At 35.2% G+C, this 17,436-nt stretch overlaps 1 protein-coding gene across 7 annotated transcripts in view; it reads left to right on the forward strand.

Moving 5' to 3' along the window:
* RYR2 (ryanodine receptor 2) overlaps positions 1 to 17,436 on the forward strand; it is a 429,918-nt gene that overhangs the window by 382,448 nt on the left and 30,034 nt on the right. For all 7 annotated transcript variants that reach the window (XM_075748765.1, XM_075748768.1, XM_075748767.1 and 4 more), the window contains 8 exons: positions 173 to 249; positions 787 to 860; positions 9,272 to 9,352; positions 10,348 to 10,436; positions 12,018 to 12,146; positions 12,760 to 12,864; positions 14,263 to 14,344; positions 16,026 to 17,329. In XM_075748765.1, the coding sequence (XP_075604880.1) occupies positions 173 to 249; positions 787 to 860; positions 9,272 to 9,352; positions 10,348 to 10,436; positions 12,018 to 12,146; positions 12,760 to 12,864; positions 14,263 to 14,344; positions 16,026 to 17,329 (1,941 nt within the window). The remainder of the gene's footprint in view (positions 1 to 172; positions 250 to 786; positions 861 to 9,271; positions 9,353 to 10,347; positions 10,437 to 12,017; positions 12,147 to 12,759; positions 12,865 to 14,262; positions 14,345 to 16,025; positions 17,330 to 17,436) is intronic.

Raw genomic sequence — 17,436 nt, forward strand, 5'->3', positions numbered from 1 at the left:
TATTTTTGATACCTGAATTTTTCTCTGCAAGACTCTTTTATCTAATTTGTAAATATTAGAGATATTTCAAAAAAACAGCATCACTAGTAATCTAGAATCTATATAGTATTAACTAGATTAGTACATAGTATAAATATTAATTTTTTGTGTAAATTATTTGTTTTTACTGTAGAAAATGCTTGACTACCTCAAAGATAAAAAGGATGTGGGATTCTTTCAGAGCCTTGCTGGTCTTATGCAGTCCTGCAGGTAAGAAAATACTTTAAAAATTTATTATTTTGCATTTAGGTTTTATTCCACAGGATTTATATTTTTTGAAAGATCCTTTATATATTTTTTGCAAACAGCACCTGGGGACTTTAATGTGCTAGATTTGGGGTAAAGGACAAGGTGGTGCTCATGGTATGAAAATCTTCATATGATATGGATCCACCTTGGTAAAAGAGGTCTTTTCACGAATGTTACTGTCATTTGTGTCTACCTGAGATATGCCAGAAAACAACTCCAGAGTTAAGAGCATTCCTCAGGGGCTAATTCTTAACTCTGGAGGTATCCTGTAAATCCTGCAGAGACCAGGTTAATGATCAATGTTAAGTAATCATAAAGATTTTGGGAAAACCCATCTTTGTTAGACGTATAAATAGGACTTTTTAGAAGGCAGAAAAAAGGAATGGAATATTGTGTTTTAATAAACTGTACTGTGGTACTTCTTCTCTGTCTTTCACAAAATGAAATATTACATATATTTAAGTAATCACAGGACAAATGTAATTTTTCTCATTGCAGTGTTCTTGACCTAAATGCATTTGAACGTCAGAACAAAGCAGAAGGCCTTGGCATGGTGACTGAAGAGGGATCAGGTACTATCAATTTAACAGAAATGATCTGTGAACTTTTCTTTTTACATTTTGTAGAAGCAAGCTGAATTTGAAAGAACCCTGTAAATATATATCTAGAGGCCGAAGCTAAAATATGACTCCTAAGAGTGTTTATATTTAACTAGCCTACCTAAGCCCATGCTTGTCAATACTAAATCACCAGCAATGCGTTGAGTTTCAAAACGATCTCAGAGGACTCTTACCCATCATTCTGAAGAAGTGAAGACATTACATGTAAAATTGAAAACAGATTCTAGTTACAAACAGCAGTGTTTATGCATGTAAAACATTTCAGAAGTCCCTAACCAGTTTCAGCATGAAATGAAATTAAGAGTTCCCACCTGATTTCTTAAACTGTCTTGGCTGGAATGAAAAACAGACAATTTAGTTAAGCCATAAGTTAAATATTAGAGGTCGAGGGAACTGTATCTGCTGTTTGGAAAAAAGTCTGCTGGGAAAGCTTTTTCTTTGAAATAATTCTTTTCTGTTTGTCTTTGGGGAAATATTACAAAATTTGTGCTTTACTTTTGACTTTGAACCAATTTGGCTTTCTACTCTCTGTGTTGTCAGTTCACTGTCAATTTCTTTCTGTCTGACAGTAAGTTCTACTATTCCCTTACTGTGATTGTCTGGAAACATTAGGTTCATTCTTATGTGACTTAATAGAGCTACCAAAGCACATTTTCTCCCCTTATCTTCAGAATTTTTTACGGTGCATTTTTATGTTTAAATCCTACAGTGGCCTAATCTTTTAACATGTTTTTATCTTAAAAATAAGGTAAAAAAGCTTGAGTGTGTAATCATTATTGCATTTGAGAGCTCATAATTCATACCTGCAACATGGCATATCTCATTGGCTATTGTGCCTGTAGCTCTTTTTTCTGGCATATTTCCTGAATATTCAACTGCTTGTCTCAAATCAAAATCATGAAGTATTAAATTTGACTGAATGACCTCAAGACCAATCATAAATGCTGCTCCTCCAAAAGTGCTCCCGCACTTTAAATTATAGATCAAATCCTGCTAGACTTATATGAGTAAACACAATAAAGTGAACCCATGTGGATAAAATTTGGTCACAATATTGTGGATTGAGCACTGATGCAGCTATCATCTGCACTGATGCAGCTATAAGGTTTTCGCCGTTACTTTCATGTTTTACTGAAGATTATTCTGCACAATGTTTTGCTCTTTTGGACAACATTTCTACTACTAAATAATTACATTTATAATGTTGGATTTTGAAATGGACTGTCAAGATATCGGCTCATTTTTCTTTTGATCGCTGCCTCTATTTCTACAAATGACTAATTTTGCATGCAAATATAATAAATCTTTAATACGCATAACTGACTCTACTTATGTTAGAGTATTTTTGTTCTTCCTCATTTGAGGGATTTTTCTGTTTTATTTTCTGTTTATTTGATCTTTCTCTTTTAGTACAGAACTAATTTTGCCAAAGCCTATACTAACTATATTTTGTATCTGCTAAAAACAATTTCTCAACCTTTTTTTTCTTTTTTTCCCTGTTTCTTTTTCTTTGAACTAATTGTCCTGTCCTCCCTTCCTCAGTCATCACTCATGAGCGTGGTAATTATTAAAAACAACTGCCTATTCTTTATTTTTCCTGCTCTTAGCTTTGTGTCAGCACTGTACAGCTCCTGAACAGCATTAGATTTTTTGTTCCTGTAAGACTCTTAAACTAGTGGGTTCTTTTCTATTATTATTATTATGATTGCATATTACCAAATTCTTGGTTTTTGTGTCAACTCTCCCCACTTTGTTCTTCCTCCCTTTCTCAGGATTTGCACAGTAACTGGCACACTAGATGTAAGAGCAGCAAGCTTTTTTTAAACTTTTTTATTTTCTGTTCTTTTTTATTTATTTTCATTTTAGTGAGCCCAGTATTTGCAATGGATGGATGTTTAAAAAAAAAAAAAAAGTTTACCTATATATACACAAAGCCTTGTGCTATAGTCCTCCTGTAGTATTTATGTTGTGTATTGAATGTGGCTTTATCGCTGCATTGATTTGTGCAAGCACAGGAAATCAGTGGTGGATCCAGTGAGGATTTGAGGGTGGTTAGTAAGGAGAGGACTTGCCACTGGCTAGGTTTATCTAATGCGGTCAGGAGTTGATACAAGAAAGAGGTGGTGCATCGCTGATTTAGAGGAATCAATAATGTTTACAGGTAGTTCTTCCTTGCTCTGAAAGCTGCTTGATGTGTTAAGGTTCCTATAACTCAAAGGTTCCTTACTTCAAGTAAAGGAAGAGCTGTGTAGGAGCAGCTGCCATGAGGTGTTCCTGTTGCCATGAGAAATGAGAATTTAAAATACAAAATGTGCATACCATTCAGCAGAAAAAAATAAGATCAAACACAGCAAATATCTTTTCGTTAGCCAAATGTTGGGGAGGGGAATGATCTGGATTTTTTATTTGTTTTCTCAGTGAAAATTTTTTATTTAGCAGATTAACAAAATTCTACACTTAGGATCATGTGTTTTCGTTTTCTTTGATACTGAGCAGCAGCAATGTCAAGATACAGTAATCACACTATGTCAAAGATTTCTTGGCACAAAGGGATAATATTTGCTAACAGCACCTTTTTTTGTGCATTAATATTCAGCTATTGAAAATTCAAAACAGCACAAAGCAAAACCAAACAAAAAAAGACTTACTTTTCCTTTTCAGGGTTACATTATCCTTGATATTATGCCAACTTCAAATAACAATAATTTTTTGTATTATGAAGCACACCTTTTTCAATTCATTGAAAAGTAGTTTACATAGGAGCTGTACAGGTACTGGTATTAATACCTGATAGCATTATGAAAGCCCAGCCAGTGTATCTGTGGAGAAACTCCTGTAGTGAACAGTTTTGAAGTATCCAAGATTTTATGGGATACCTGACATCATATGTCTGTTTGCAATCCTATGAATAACCATCTGTAAATACTACAAAGGAAGTACCAAAGATCTTGAAATGTTTTCTCCCATTCCTTTTTTCGAGGGAGATACCTCCTCTATGAGTGATTAATTATTCCTCAATTAAAGTTCATTTTATTGATTCCCAAGGGAACAATGGGATATAAAACGTGCACTGTAGCCTGTTTCTCATGTCATCTGAATCTGATGCAGAAGAGTAATGAGTATTAATGAGTAATCGTCATTGAGTTTACAACCTATAAGCCTGAAACTGTTCTTGCTAAGGCCAAAGAAAAACTACTGGTGACGCTTAACGGGAGTCGAGTCAAGTTTTCTTCAAGGGCAGTGCTTGTTTCTGGTCCCATGTCAACCTTGGCAATAGGTAGAAAGCCCTGTACTGAGTCAACATGGATGTGAGATTTATTGCTCTATTCCAACTGTTTCTTTGTGCTGTCCGCATCGTAAGCTCCTTGTCCTGATATTCCTCTGACTGGTACTACCTTCCCTTTCCAAACCCTGGAACCCCCACTGGTAACAACATTGATGGTTCTTTAGCAAATGTGTTTCTTACTTGTTTTTGTGATGTACTCAATGTTGTTTCTTCTGTATGTATTTTGTTTTGATTGTTCTGTTTCCTTTTCAAAAAAGGGGGGCTAAAAATCAAGGATATGTAGAAATGCTTATTATCTTGCAGTGGTTTTTCATTTTTCATTTAACACTCATACTCTATGCTATTTCACTGTGAGTCACAAAAATCTTGAAAGTGCAATGCTTTTCTCCTTTGGGGAGACTTGTTTTACTTATCAAGTAAAAAATTTAGGATGTTAAGTTTACATGTAGATTATTTTACCTTTCCCCCCCCTTTTTGTCAGGAAAGTTCTATTTTTATTTTTAATCTTTTAATATTGAATCATGGCATTGTTTTGTTTCTCCAGAAGTTCACAGAAGGCTTATTTGAATAAAATATAATTTTAGAATGGAATTTGATTTGTTAGTAGGTCTTAAAGGACTTTCTATTAAACTGTGGTACACATGCCATTTAATAAAAAGCTATAATGAGGGTACACATCAGGGCTATTTTCAGCCATTAATATTGTGAAATCAATAAATATGCTTTTGTCCTTCACCAACCTAGTCACTTAAAGTGAGTGTTTAAATTCTGGGTATTCCACTGTAGCCTACATTGGAGGAGTGTTTTCCACCTTTATATCACTGTATTTGAATCAGTGTTTGCATTTGAAAGGAAACAAGTAGCTTCAGTTCAGAGAAATTGTTATGCATCACTTGGTAAGAAAGTACTTTTCTTATTTGAATCAGATTATTGAGAGTCAAAGGCATGCAGCATTCACAATCCAATCCATTATTGCCCAGGTCTTGTGATAAAATAAATTCACTTGGATTATCATGGGAGAGCTTTACTCTTGCTTAAAAGCCATCAAAAAGGAGCCCTTTTCCTTTCTGAAAGCTGAAAGTATTTGTATATTTCTGTAACAGGTAGCATCAGACCAATGTTTGAGAGTAGTAATAGATGTTAGATCTCTTCCATTGAGGAGATATTAAAAAAAAAACAAAAAAAACCACCCCAAAAACCAGAGAGAATTATTAAACTTGGACACATGCACTTTCAAGGAAATAACCCATGTATTTCATTTTTCATTCAGTCTTACTTTCATTACTTACATGATACCTTTGTTCCTATACATCAGAAACACAAGCTACCAGTTTTGCAAAAACCACAGGCTTAAAGCCTTCATGTGTGTAGCCACATCATTTACATACAGCATGAGCAACGGCAGCATTTTAACATCTAAGCAAATATATATGCCAGAATATACATCATATCAACAGAAATTAAAGAACATGGTTTCGTGACAACCTAAGTCATGCTATATACAGTGTGTATGCTTGTAAGTACATTATCTATGCAAATCTTTGTGTGTACCGGCATGAATTTGTGTGCACAGCAGCAAAGGTTGTTCTCTTAGATTTTATAGAAAGCAACAGATCTGCACTTCAGTTCTGTGGTTACCAGACACCTCTTGCAGTCAATAAGTAACATCTGAAAATTACAATTCTTGTCAATACCAGCATTGGTTTTGATCAGCTATAGAATTGAAAACCAGGATTATTTTCAATCTTAGTGTGGCCAAGCTGTTTGAAACAGGGGTGTTTTACTTCATTTTGAAATATGTAAAAATATTTCCAAAAGGAACGGACCTCTCAGCCTGTGTGAAACGATGTACCTAAACACCTTCTGATTTTGCAGAATTTTGCAAGAACTTGTATTCATTTTGTTATTTCTTTACAGTAGAGCTAAATAAAAGACTCTTCCAGACCCTTCCAATATTACAATTAGAATTTATTTTATCAAAATTCCTAAATTCCATTGTGTGTACTAAAAGCCAGAAGATTACTTCATAAAGTAATCTGTATAATCATTTTAACTTGAGACTTGTTTTCCTTCTTGTTCTGAAAAAATTTTCCTTGATAAGAGGGCAAGAAAAATAGAGGTGGAAAAATATTAAACTGTAACTTATTCTGTAGTCTTATTCCTCCAAATGGGTCAGATTCAGTGATATCTTGATATGTAAGAAATACATGGTTGGGCCCTTTATGGGCTTGATTTTTCCAACCATAATACATTAGCAATTTTCCGTGTGAGTTATTTTAAAATATCATTGCCATCTCAGCAGTCAAGCTACACACAGTGTGAAGGTACAGGCTCCACCAACTCTTTGTCTTTCTATAATACTTATTTTTGCAAAATATAAAAATTCATCTAGATCAACTGGTGGGTTGACCTTGACTGGATGCCAGGTGCCCCCCAAGCTGCTCTATCATTCCCCTCCTCAGCAGGACAGGGAGGGGAGAAAAATAAGATGGAAAAAACCTCATGGGTCAAGATAAAGGTAGTTTAATAAAGCAAAAGCAAAAGATTGTGCACAGAAGCAAAGGTAAAACAAAAGATTTGTTCTCTACTTCGAATCAGCAGGCGATGTCCAGCCGCTTCCTGGGAAGCAGGGCTTCAGTATGTGTAGCAGTTGCTCCAGAAGACAAAAGTTATAAATAACAAATACCCCCCTCCCTCCTCCTCTCTCTTAGCTTTTATTGCTGAGCAGATGTCATACGGTATGGAATATCCCTTTGGTCAGTTTGGGCCAGCTGTCCTGGCTGTGTCCCCTCCCAAGATCTCGCCCACCCCCAGCCTCCTGGTGAGGGGGATGCTGGAGGGACAGCCGTGGTGCTGTGCCAGCGCTGCTCAGCAGTAGCCAAAGCACCGGTGTGTTATCGGCACCTCTCTGGCTACCAGTACCCAGCACAGCACAGGGGAAAATTAACTCCAGCTCAGCCAGACCCAATATAATATACAAAGTATGTGACTCCCAGTGTAACTTTAAGCATGACAGGAGTTCAGTTAAATAAATAAAATTAAAAAAAGTGACTAATCCTGCAGGCATACTCTGGCCTTTGGCCAGCAATGTATTAAAATATCTTGCAGGGCTGAACTTGCCTATAATGTTGAACAATATACTTTTAAGTGCACGGGCACCTCTTGATTTTGCCTTCTTGCCTTCTTGGGCATATATTGTATGTATACATTAGTCAGCACTGACTGAAGCAGTCATTTATTTTTCATAGTTTAATTAGCAGAAAGGACTTTTAGTCTTCTGTGACTGAAAAACTATATATCTGGTATTTATATCTGGGTTGGAGAAAAATGTCATGGAATGTCATTTATAGTATTTGGCTCATTCTTCAAAGAATTGTATGTTGTTTGACACTACCATAAGCAGATGTCTGGAATTAGGAGGAAGAGCATTTTGTCTTTCCCTATGTTAGAAGAAACTGTGTTGGCATATACTTTGGTGCTATGTGGTCTTAATACCAAACATTATCTCTTGATAGCAACAGGAAAGAGTGAAATTCTGTACTTCAAAAATATTCATATTAGTTTTCAAAATGCTTTTGCTTCCTAACCCTACCATTTTAATGAAGCTTCTCACTTTAAAATTCACAGGCTGTGGACTGATAAGTCCATTAGCTCGACCTGGAAATCGTTCATGACTTTATGTAAAGTTAAACTTCTAATAATTTTCACATTTATATAGATTCCAAATTGTACTAAATATTACATTTCAGCTGTAATAGTGTAATTATAATAATATAATAATTTATAAATGTAGACATTATAATTAGTTGCCCACCAATAAAACAGTATGTCAGTAATTGTTAATGTAAGTATTATTGTCTATAACCTTTTTGAAAAAAGCTTTTTTTTTTTTCTTTTAAGTTTTAATTCATTTACTCACTCTTCTGGTTTCCTTTTGTTCACACTCTAAAACTATTGTCTTTGTAGACATGGGATTTTGAAGCTCAGATAAAAGCCGAAAATATCTCCCCATTAAAAAAAAAAGATCTTCCAAATTCTTTTGGAGTTTGCTTACATTGTTATCTCCTTTCCTTTTGTTGTCTACAAATAGCACCTAGCCACATATTCAAATGATGTATATTCTTAAAAAGTAGTTTTTATGGCTTCCATTTTTGTTGCCATATACATTCCAAATACTTTTCCAAAGTTCTAGATAGGAATATCCTTACTTTCTGTAGGTGGTCTTTATTGTTTTGAACACCTATGTTGTTGTTCTCCTGTGTCATTTTATTAGCTGTTCTACATTCTCCTCAGTCGTGATTGTTTTCCTGGGTGAATGGTTGTTTCTCCTCTTCACACATCAGTGTACAACGTTAACTGTATGTATTCATGTAATTGAAATAATGGTGTGTTAATTGAGGGCTTTTTACTATGCTGTTTCCTGTGAAGAATCCAGAAAATATTTTGAAGCTTTATACATTTGGATATTAGCTATTTACCAAAAAATGAACTGAAGGGCCTAATTCAGTAAAGCACATTGGCATTTGTTTTAGATCATCATAAGTTTATTGCTTTATTTTGTCAAGGGAGACAAATGCCCAACATCCAATTTGTGTCAGCAGCAGGCAGGTACTAAATCTTCAACTATTTCAGCCTAAATGATTCTTGAGAATGTACACGGCTGTACATTGCGTGGGTTATTTTAGAGTATTTTAAAACCTAATAGTTTATTTGAGGAATTATTTTCATTACTGTTTGATTAAATCTCTTCCTGTATTTTTAAGTACAGTCCTAACCTTTGTATGTAATGCAGCATTCATGCCCAGCAAAGTCAAACAAGAACGTAAATCATGGATTATTTGTAAAATGTTGCCAAGCTCATGCTGCCATATTTATAAATCAAAAGTTAAGTTCCATAATTTTTTTTTTTTTTTTAACCAAATAGCTATCTGCAAAGCACAAGTCATATGTGCTTCAGATAAATTGGTGGTTATAAATTTTCTCTCCTCTTCAAATTAAATATGGAGATTTTCTTCAGGGGCTGTGGGGTGTTACTTGGCAGCATGTGATGATCTGCTTCCATCTGGCCTTTCTACAGGAGAAAAGGTGATGCAAGATGATGAGTTCACCTGTGACCTCTTCCGCTTCCTTCAGTTGCTTTGTGAAGGACATAATTCAGGTTTGTGGCAGGCTGCCAGTCAGCTAAACCAAGGCGATGGTAACTAAAGATAAAAGCTCTTCATTGCTGAAGGTTTGGCAGCCTTCATAAAAGATTATGAAAGGTGGAGTTGCTGCTAGACCCTACATGAATGGAAAATATTTATGTGGAATAAAATTGCTGTTTTTTAAAATCAGCTTTAACTTTGTAGAAAAGATATTAGTTTCCAAAATGATGGGTTTTGGATCTTCACCTACTAGGAAAGGTAAATTTATATAGGAAAATGTACATGGTTTATAGTCTGTGAAGATTCAGGGGAAAAATATGACAGGAAGGTGTATTTATTGTTCTTTTGGCATTTGTATGCTTTCTGACGTGTGCTATTTGGTACTAATGTCAGTTAGAATTGTATGTGAAATTACAACAACATGCACAATACCATTCTTGAAGAAGTAAAATCTTTTTTAAAATACAAACCAAAATTATACAAATACATTGTATTAAGTGTATTTTTATTATTAAGTATTATTAAGTTCCTTGTGTTCTCTGTGTCATTATCAGGGAAGAAAAAGAAGAAGAAAAATGAAAAAAAAAAATTCTTTTAGTCATTGGACATATTTGTGATTTTGTAATCAGGAATTGTATAATTACATGATTTAATTTTGCTTTTGCTTAACAATATATACTAGATGTAATTATGTTGATATTGATGGAGTTCTAGAGTTGTAAAATTAGTCATAAATGAGATGAAAATAAGACCAAGTTAAAGTTCTACAGACAAAACAGATAATCAAGGTTCTGTCTTCAGAAGTTCACTGGTATATGATCTCTGCAATAAAATACTGAAACTCTCAAAACGATTTGTTAAAAAAAAAAAAAAAAAGGAGTTAAAAAAATCCATTCCTCTAAGCTATACTTTCCTAGATCATGTTAAATCAGAATTAATTTGCAGGAGTAGTTTTGTAAGTCTTTAACACTTAAGTAAATTTAAATTTAACTTTTATTTGAATTTTTAGATTTTCAGAATTACCTGAGAACCCAGACTGGTAACAACACAACTGTTAATATTATAATTTCCACTGTGGATTACTTATTAAGAGTTCAGGTATGTTAACTTATATATTAATTAAGGAGATGACAATAATGACTTGCAGCTATATAATATTTACCTTAGTTTTTTAATTTATTTCATTTAATTTGATCATGAGGCAGAAGTTTGTATGTGGAGACTCCAAAGTTCTTAATTTCTCTGGAATTTCCTTCAGCAACACATGTTTTGCTGCCACAAAATCAAACTTCATCCATATCTGTTTTATTAGAGGAGCACATTTTTTTGTCATGACACTTATTCTGGTCACTGTAGCCCATGTTGATGTGAGAGGCTGTAATTCTCTACTGGTTGCAGTTCTTTAAGAGTTGTTATTTTGTACTGTGAGAGTCAAAGGTGACAAAAGTGTGCAAGACTGATTTCAGTGCAAGAATGTGATGGAGTCTGTTAACCAAGGAGAGCAGGCAGAAGGTAGATACATGCTAAGTGTACCAGTGAATACCGTTAGCAGGTTGTTGATTGAGGCTACCCTGTGACTGAAGCATGTTTTGTATTGTTCAAGTGAAGCTTCAGCCAGCTGCTTCCTCATCCACGTTCTCATTTAGTCTGAACACTGGGCTGCTGTATCGATAGTCATGGGATGGCATGGAGTGAAGCATAAGAACAGCGTATCATTTTCTGAGGAAAAAAAAAGGCAAAAAGAAAAAAAACAAGGCAGAAGGGTAGATTAAAAACCCTTCAACCATCGAATTATGTCCCTAATCTTTAAATATGAAAACATTACATTGTCACCACTCGGTAGAAAATAATGAAAAAAGTCTAATTTGTTTCCACATTGGAGCATGTGGAAGACATGAAAACACATTTTGTGATAAATGTTAATCATTTTTACCTATTACTCTCATCTTTCTGAAAATCACTGTGCATGCAAATATATATTGGTGGGGGTTTTTTGTGGTTTGTTTTTTTTTTATTATTTATCTAGTTAAGTTTTCCCTTTAACCTTTTATTTATTTGGTCTGAGAATTCCAGACTTTTAAAATTGTTGGGTTTTAACTTGCTGCAGTTATCAACATTGCTTTTTATCCTTGTGCATTCTGTAGAAGTTGTAGGGACAATACAATGTTTTTAATTCCATTGCTTGCTTTGTTGAAACTTTAATAAGCTCGCCTTTGGGGAAAACGGAAAGAGGAATCACGCTTACAAAGCAATATTTGCTCCCACTATTGACTAGGTGTCAAGCACGCAGTATAAAGACAAATTGTTTAATGAACAGCATGCAGCATGGTAGTACTATTGACTACTCCTTTTCAGAATGCAGGTGGTTGTATTTCTAACAGCAGATACCAAGAGATCTAATTTTCTTTTTTTTAATTTTATTTTGAGGTTTGCTGTGGGTTTTTTTAATTATTTATTTCACTTTATTTGTTTTCCTATTGAATCCCTTGAGACGAAACTACAATTCTTGAAGTAATACCTGAGAATCGTTTGGGGGGGGGGTCATTTAAAACCTTTATAAACTATATACTGTTTAGAACTAGGATGCTAGCTAATGTTATCTTTCTTATCATGATTAATAACCAGATAGAGGCAATTTGATTACATTATCTTTTTCTGCTTCTCACAACTGCTTTTTAGGAATCCATTAGTGATTTCTATTGGTATTATTCTGGGAAGGATGTTATTGATGAGCAAGGACAACGAAATTTTTCCAAAGCCATCCAGGTTGCAAAACAAGTTTTCAATACTCTTACGGAGTATATCCAGGTAAATTAGTTTCATTGGAATTTTATGGATTTGAAAGAAAATTAATCATGCTTTTGACATGAAGACATAATGTAGGTAGATATAATGTAGATAGAAATATAAAATAGATGCATTTATTTTTGTATTCCTGCTTGTCAGAAGTTGGAATTTTTGAAAGAATATTCTTTAGCACTGTGTTCTACAACAGCTAGAATATTCTGCGGAAAAAAAAAAAATCAAGAGTCTGATTCTCTAATCCCTTACGCCAATTTTGCATTAACATTTTATAAAGTTATTTCTGATTTACAGAACTACATAGGGAAGAATCAGCTTGAAGATATGTACCCCTTTAGCATTTGCAGTTTAAAATTGCAAGCAGATATACGTTATGTGGTTCGGAATTAGTAAATTGGGACTTGGCTTAAACAGAGGCAGAATGGTTATTAGGAATAGGCATTGCTTACAGTCAGTGCTGTTATTAAATGGATAATTCTATATATGTTTAATTTTTCATAGCAGTTTCTAAAGGACAGCCCCGAGCTATGCACTTCCTATATATCTTCCTTCCTGTTTTTGTTGAGTTCCTTGCAAATCAACTCTGCTTTTCTTTTTCTCCCCCCCCGCCGAACAATAGGGGCCATGTACAGGGAATCAGCAAAGTCTGGCACACAGCAGGCTATGGGATGCAGTAGTTGGTTTTCTTCATGTGTTTGCCCACATGCAGATGAAGCTGTCTCAGGTATCTTTGTTTTACTTTTTCCTTTTTAAGTTACTAACTTTTTGTAAAATATAACCATGGTGTCTTTCTCCTGCATGAAGCTCAAGCTCTTGACTTTTGGGAGGTCCTTTAGGGGGCCAGCAGAGCCTTGGGAAAGACCAGAATAGACGTGGGCTCTTTTGTTCGTTTATATTTATTGCAAGAATATATTAATAAGCCTTTCAGATTCTATTAGAATACCAGTTTTCAAAGGTGTAGTGTGGCTGAATGGATTCATAAGGAATTGCCATATGGCTTTTGTCTGTAAGAGGGGCCTGCCTGGGCTAGGTATTTGCTTTTTGTTTTAAATCAGGAGTTTCCAGAGCAGTTTTGAAGAATATTTGAAACAAGAACTAAATAGGAACAAATCTAAATCACTGTTGTGTTTGTTTGGTTTTTGCACCTTCCTTCTCTAGTCTTATACTAGGAAGCAACAAGGTGATATTGGTAATACTTCCTAAGAAATCTCTTTAGGCAGAAAATGAAAGTAAAATTTTAAGTCTAAATGAACAAAGATCATCCAAGTTGTAAGCAACTTTTGAAGTAAGAAGATTTATAATGAAAACTTACAAGACAAATCAATTAGAAATCTTCATTATTTCCAACTTGTGCTGTTTTCAATCCAAGATCCAAATTGCCATAATGTACCTGGAGTTTGTTGTACTAATTATTGAAGTCCAGCAATGCTTAAGTTTACCTTATGAACAGCATGACATAACAATGTGTCATTGAGGAAGAAATTAAATAATTGAATAAATCTATCCAGATAGACTCCAGATTGAAATCATTGGCAAGCAAAATAGTAAACTTGATAAGCCAAATGAGATAAAAGATGGCTAAAAGAATCAATATCATGTCTATTTAAGGATATACTAATGCAACTTTATCAATAAATATTTTGAAATTTTATTTCATTTTTCTTTCTCCCAAAAAAACTTTAGTGGCCTATAGTGGAATCACTCAATTTGAATCATGTTACATTTTGAAGTCTATGTGCTGCTGCCATTGTTGTTTTTCAAGTCTTCATAGCTATAAACTAGATTACACCAACAGCAACAATATTTTAGCTGACATGAAACATTACAGAGTCATCATTTATGAGCTTGACATACCAAGTTATTGCTTAAAATTTTTTCATCACCTTCAGTTTTCACTTTGTCTTTCTTAAATTACTGTCTTTAAAACAGATGATCACGTAAATGTTTGATCCCATAAATGTACAGTGAGGAATCAAGCAATGAAATATTTTTTCACTGTATTCTCAACTTTCACACTACTAGCTTCTTAATTTCTAAGTCTCATTGTTACAGAGTGAAATATGCATGCACAAATGTCAAAGAAGTCAATAGATATCTTATATATATTGTGTTCATTATTTAGGATTCCAGTCAAATTGAATTATTGAAAGAATTAATGGATCTTCAGAAGGATATGGTGGTCATGTTGCTGTCAATGCTGGAAGGTAGTAAAAATTTAATTTAAAATCCTCTTTCACAGTTGTTCTAGCAAAGCTTTTACCTTTGTGATTTTCTTCATGTGAGATACAATGCTCCAATTTCCTCCATGTTTTTAATTTTCATGTCTCAATTGTGAGAGGAGTTGTTAGGTCTTAAAGTGAATGGGAGATTTATATAGTGTAGTTGATATAGTTTATATTAATTCTGAATGTCAGAATTTTATAAAATCCAACTCTAGTAAAAGTTTTACGTTGTTTCCATGAACTTGGCTTCTCTTTTGGCTTAGGTGAAAAGGTTTTTTCACTATTGAAGTTGGAAACCTGAGTTCTAGAAACTGAACCACTTATCAGTCATTTTATTAACACCTTTACTATATTGCATTTATTTTGGTAGTGATCTTAGCCATAAGGAACAGATTTTGATTCATCTAGTGACTAGATTCAATGTTCTTTATAGCTAGTACCTGAAATTATGATTCCCCAGATAACGTAATCATTGTCGAGAAATACTATTTCTTTAGCTCCTTTATAGTATTGTATTAGTGCTTCCAATACTGGACTAACCAAGCATAGATGATCCAAAGATCTGGTTTTCCTTTTTGCTTCTTACATGTATCCTATCACATTTATTTTCTTGAGAAAACTGGGACGGCAGTAAATGTAGCATAGATTGCAGTGTAGCATGCTTTGCTTATAGAAGGTCACTGAGAAGGAAAGTAAATTCTTAGTATTGTAGGCTGTTCTTCATGAGTAACTGTGGTGGGTTGACCCTGGCTGGGGGCCAGGTGCCCACCAGAGCCGCTCTATCACTCCCCTCTTCAGTAAGGCAGGGAGGGGAGAAAGGAAGATGGAAAAACAACCTCAAACTCATGGGTCAAGATAAAGGCAGTTTAACGTAGCTAAAGCAAAAAGCCGCATGCAGAAGCAAAGCAAAAAGCAAAAGATTATTCTCTGCTTCCCATCAGCAGGCAATGTCTGGCCACTTCCTGGGAAGTAGGGCTTCAGTATGCGTACCCCTTACTCTGGAAGACAAACATTGAAAAAAAAAAACCACCAAAAAACAATGAATGCCCCCGCCCTGTTCCTCTCCCTATTCTCAGTTTCTTATTGCTGAGCAGATGTCATATGGTATGGAATATCCCTTTGGTCAGTTTGGGTCAGCTGTCCTAGCTGTGTCGCCTCCCAACTGTTGGAAAGACAGCCTTGATATGTGCTGGCACTGCTCAGTAGTAGCCAAAACACTGGTGTGTTATCAACAGTTTGCTAGCTACCAATACACAGCACAGCACCATGAGGGCTGCTGTGGGGAGAATTAACTCCATCTCAGCCAGACCCAATACTAAGCTACTCATCCTAACTCATGTGACACTAGTTCTGTCTATATTGCACTATAGTAAAATTCATAGTATGCAATCTCATGTATTGTAACAGATGTCTCTCTGTAGAGCTTGTTAGTTCTTCCTTTCTTTAATGGCAAATACTTAGTCACTTATGTTTTTTCCAAGTCTTAGGGTAGTGTTATTAGTAAAAGATTCCTGATTTTACAGCTAGCTATCTTACGTGAGTGTGTTAGCCAATAGTATATCATTCTTACTGTTTGATTATTTCGCTAGTCATTATTAGACACTTTTCTTTGCCATAACATTTGCTGCCATCAATATCTCTAACTTCATGTCATCACATCTAGGTAATGTTGTGAATGGAACTATTGGCAAGCAGATGGTCGATATGCTTGTGGAATCGTCCAACAATGTGGAGATGATTCTGAAGTTTTTTGATATGTTCTTAAAATTGAAGGATTTGACTTCCTCTGATGCATTTAAAGAATATGACCCTGATGGTAAAGGGATAATTTCAAAGAGGGATTTTCACAAGGCAATGGAAAGCCATAAGCATTACACCCAGTCCGAAACTGAGTTTCTGCTGTCATGTGCTGAAACCGATGAGAATGAGACTCTGGACTACGAGGAGTTTGTGAAACGATTCCATGAACCTGCCAAAGACATTGGTTTCAATGTTGCTGTTCTCCTGACCAACCTGTCAGAACACATGCCCCATGATACCCGCTTGCAAACTTTTCTTGAACTGTCGGAGAGTGTCCTGAATTACTTTCAGCCTTTCCTTGGACGCATAGAAATCATGGGCAGTGCGAAGCGCATTGAACGAGTTTATTTTGAAATAAGTGAGTCAAGTCGGACTCAGTGGGAGAAACCTCAGGTAAAAGAGTCAAAGAGACAATTTATATTTGATGTTGTAAATGAAGGAGGGGAGAAAGAAAAGATGGAGCTTTTTGTTAATTTCTGTGAGGATACCATCTTTGAAATGCAACTGGCTGCCCAGATCTCTGAGTCAGATCTGAATGAAAGGTCAGCAAATAAAGAGGAGAATGAGAAAGATAAGCCTGAGGAACAGGATCCTAGAATGGGTTTCTTCTCTCTTGTGACCATGAAGTCAGCATTAGTAGCTCTCAAGTATAATTTAATGACTCTTATGAAAATGCTCAGCGTGAAGAGCCTAAAGAAACAGATGAAAAAAGTGAAGAAAATGACCATGAAGGACATGGTCATGGCTTTGTTTTCTTCCTATTGGAGCATTTTGATGGGCTTACTACATTTTGCTTGTAGTGTCATCCGGGGCTTCTTTCGCATCATATGTAGTTTGCTGCTTGGAGGAAGCCTAGTAGAAGGAGCAAAGAAAATCAAGGTGGCTGAACTATTAGCTAATATGCCAGATCCCACTCAGGATGAAGTGCGTGGGGAGGGAGAAGAGGGGGAAAGGAAGCCAACAGAAGCTGCATTGCCTACAGAAGACCTGACAGATCTGAGAACTTTATCTGATGAGAGTGATCTACTCTCAGATATATTTGGTTTGGATTTGAAACGAGAAGGTGGACAGTATAAATTGATCCCTCACAATCCAAATGCTGGTTTGAGTGATTTACTGAGCACTCCCTCCTTAGCTCCGATGCCTGAGGTGCAGGAAAAAATCCAGGTAATTGTCTTTTATTTCTGCTGTATGTTTCCCTCTTTTGTATGTTAAATACAGTCTTGAAACAAAACTTGCATCTATGTTTTTCTGGGTTTTGTGAAATGTTTTTT

Source organism: Balearica regulorum, chromosome 3 (assembly GCF_011004875.1).
Source record: "Balearica regulorum gibbericeps isolate bBalReg1 chromosome 3, bBalReg1.pri, whole genome shotgun sequence".
Classification (NCBI taxonomy): domain Eukaryota; kingdom Metazoa; phylum Chordata; class Aves; order Gruiformes; family Gruidae; genus Balearica; species Balearica regulorum.